Below are 3,680 nucleotides of genomic sequence, written 5' to 3' on the forward strand. Positions count from 1 at the left end.
AATATTGTTTAGTCTACATACACAATCACAAAAATGGATCAAAAAAATATATTAACGCGTTTTTTCGTGAAATGAAATTGCTGCAGAAAAAAGTGTCGCTCTGTCCCATCAACCGAGATATTAATCGAAGTTGACGACTATTCAAATTAGGAAATCTGTTACAGCCATGAAAAAAACCTTTCTCTGTTCTTGCTATGTGTGAAAAGTTGTAAACTTTTGCATATCCAATATATTTAACAATACACTTCATAATACAGATTATTACTAAAAAACATCGAATAAAAAATACATGTCACTTATCAAGTAAACTTTTCGATAACTATCGATTTTATATAAGATATTTTACATCGTCGTATACGACGATTCCGAAAATCATTCTTTTATTTCACAAAACAATATATTGCAATAATAAAGTTATGTTTCAATAAATCAACGTAAATTGGCTAAATTAAAAAAAAAAAAACGAATTTTCTATTCTTATTCTTTAAATTTGAATCAGTAGATAATCACTAATATCAATGCCAAGTATGCCACTGGTAATCAATGAATTAAATGTGAGATCCTTAACCTAGCTAATTTTTATTATGTGATCTAACCTTGTTTTAGTGCTTAAATTCAATGAATATGGTATTGGGAAATTGAAATTAACGTGATTGAAATATCAGTGTTTTAGTTATATAATGCTCAAACATTCTTCCTTTTTTAGTTGAACTTCATTGATTATCAGTGCAAAGTATGCCATTGAGTAATTAATGACTATCTACTGATTCAGATTTAGAGAGTATCTAAGGTATCATGCAGCTTAAATGTCGAAGGATTGGGAAATACAAAAGATAATGGACTTACTCAATGTCGCATTGTTGACACGCGACTGATCCGTCTGCGATCTGAGTAATCGCAGTCGATTCAGCTTACTTTGTTGCTGGTCCAGCTTGTGCCTCAATCTAGCGAGTCTGTCCTGCTGTGCTGGCTCCTGAAACGGTAAACAGTGCGTGAACGCGATCACTATAGATAGTGAATATACAGTTAACACAATAAATGGATTAAGATAGGAAGGAAATACAATCTGTAGTGAATTTGATTATTTGCATATTGAAAAAAATTACTAACTTTTAATAAATATATGATCGAATGTAGTACTTAATATTTACTAAATGTAAACTAATATGTATTTGGTACAAGGATCATTATAATTTGATTAAAATATTTTTTATTAAGTAAATATATTTGGTACAAGGACCATTATAATTTAATTAAAGTATTTTTTATTGAATAAATATTTGTAAGTAAATGTTTTATTAATACTATTCAAACAAATATACCTATATTAAAGTGTTGGTAAAAAAAAATTTTTTCAGTATAGATTAGCGCATAATAAAGATTGTTATACATAATATTAGCAAAAAGTTAAATATAAATATTTTAAACGAGATTAAATATCCAACAGTATTATCGTTATTCAGTAGAATGTACAGCAGAGGAATATACGTTATTCAAGAGAATATATATTTTGTATTGTTTCACTGTCAAAGTTGATTATATTATGCCATTGATTTCAGATACTTTATATATAAAGCAGCCTTTAATGTGTACTAATCCAGTGCAGTGCGATTAATGAAATTCACCGTTAGTAACATTATCGCGAAAGCAAATCCACATTTGCACAATTATCTATTACAAAAGCTTAATTTCAACGAAGTATCTATTGGTTTTCTGTATACTGATTAGAGGATGAGTTTAGAGGTTCGAAATAAGAAAAAAACGCTTCTTCATAATTTCTCATTCGCGAGTTTAATTCGCTATTACCAACTTCGATGGAATCGCGAAACAAGATTACGCGATCTCAGAGAATAGGTCCACCGGGGACCCATTCCCTCTTCGAGACTGCTCTTCGAGATCAAGGCTGCTCAGTCGTGAAGGTCATTGTAACGGTAACTGCACAAGCATATTATCGATCTTCCTCACCGTGATCTTTGAAGAAAAGAGAACGCGTGACAAATGCTCGAATCATTAAGGGTTGCATGCATTACGTACGTATATAGTGTCATTGAACTGCGTAGAAGTTAGTGGTACATAGAAAAACATAAGCACTAAGTGAATTAAATAATTTTCTCGAATCACAATTAAGAACGTAAATAGGGTGTGAGGAGTCAACCACTACTAAAAAAATGTACAGTGATTGCTAATTATGGCAACACACTTTATTGCTAGCATTACTATTGTATTGCATTACTATTGTATCAGTATTGTTTTCCAAGTATTGTTAACGTACTGCTATGTACTACTATGTATTGCTAGTGTATTGCTATACTACTGCTACTGTTAGCATTGCCTGTTTTATTACTGTACTGCCGCAATAAATTTCTCAAGAAATGTACACTGATTGCCATGGTGGTTGATCCCTCGGTAAGGTGTTTAATGAAATTTTATAAAAAATTTTCTAAAAATTCTCGGACTTTTGAGGTATTTTTGTTCAAAATTCCAGATAAGATTAGAGTAATTTTTAATGCAACTTTGAAATAAATTAAAGTGTAAACAACGCAAACATTGTATTGAAAATTATTAGAAGATATAGAAATCCACGAGACTATATCTATTATCCTCTATATTTGGAACCACAAATTGAATCTATAATAAAAAAAAAGTATAGAGAATAACAATATAGTATCAGTGAGTTATTCTATATTGCTGAATATTGTCTTCTACCGTCATCCTAATTTTTTGAATGAAAACTCGCGAGACACATGAGAATTATGTACATGAATATACGCAGATGTACACATAACATTCTTATTGCTAACTGATCGTCAATATTTTACATTATCAAGAAGAAAAAATGATCAAAGACACAATATTTTCCAAAAGAGAGATTAAAAAAGGCAAAATTTAAAATTTCAAAAATTTCCCTGAGTGTCTCAATAAAATTCCACAAAAATTTTTTAAAACTTTTTCAAGAATAAAAGAAAAATCCCTGGAAAATTCCAGGTTTTTTTCTAGTATAAGCACTCTAGATAAAGCAACAACATAAGCAATAGTGTACAAAATATAAAAAAACGTTAATTTATTTATTGCTTGCGTCTTTCTACGTATCACTAATTTCATTTTTCGATTTGAAGTTGGTATTCTTTCAATGACAACTTTCATCAATTGTACGGTAAAAACTATGAAGTATGATTCCAAGTAGTACTTTATCTTAGTCAACGAAAATGATGGAAGAGAGTGCGACTCACCTGTGCGCCTCGAAGCACGGCTAAGCGGGCCTCTTTCTGCTCCAGGAGGCGCCTTTGCTGAGCGATTTCCCGCTGTTGCCTGGCCGCCATGCTCTCAAGCTCGCTGAGCACCAGCACAGCACCACCCCCGCCCACTGCTAACTGAAACAGCAAGATTAAATGCATGTAAGCATACGAATGTATGTGCCAAGGTAAAACAACGGTAACGAGGAACGCGTAAATAGGTACGAACGGGCGACAGAAGGCGACAGAATTGGCGATTAATTACATCTCGAATATCGGCTTTCGATCAACGGGCCTTCGTTGTTTCTTGACCTTCCGCGAATGCTTCCGCGGAGCGCACAACGCGTAAAACAATTACGTGTCGTTATTTGCTCAGAAGATAAATTCTTTGGAGATATTTTTTTTTTAATATACCGAAAAATTTTCATCTTGAATCGGAAACTTAAG

The 3,680-nt window shown here is 32.3% G+C and overlaps 1 protein-coding gene across 6 annotated transcripts in view; it reads right to left on the reverse strand.

The window, feature by feature from the left end:
- LOC108748736 (myb-like protein AA) overlaps positions 1 to 3,680 on the reverse strand; it is a 91,597-nt gene that overhangs the window by 33,190 nt on the left and 54,727 nt on the right. For all 6 annotated transcript variants that reach the window (XM_018487040.1, XM_018487041.1, XM_018487042.1 and 3 more), the window contains 2 exons: positions 3,231 to 3,371; positions 847 to 973 (listed from right to left, as the gene is read on the reverse strand). In XM_018487040.1, coding sequence (XP_018342542.1) covers positions 847 to 973; positions 3,231 to 3,371 — 268 coding nt within the window. The remainder of the gene's footprint in view (positions 1 to 846; positions 974 to 3,230; positions 3,372 to 3,680) is intronic.

The sequence above is a fragment of the Trachymyrmex septentrionalis genome, unplaced genomic scaffold, assembly GCF_001594115.1.
Source record: "Trachymyrmex septentrionalis isolate Tsep2-gDNA-1 unplaced genomic scaffold, Tsep1.0 scaffold24, whole genome shotgun sequence".
Classification (NCBI taxonomy): Eukaryota; Metazoa; Arthropoda; class Insecta; order Hymenoptera; family Formicidae; genus Trachymyrmex; species Trachymyrmex septentrionalis.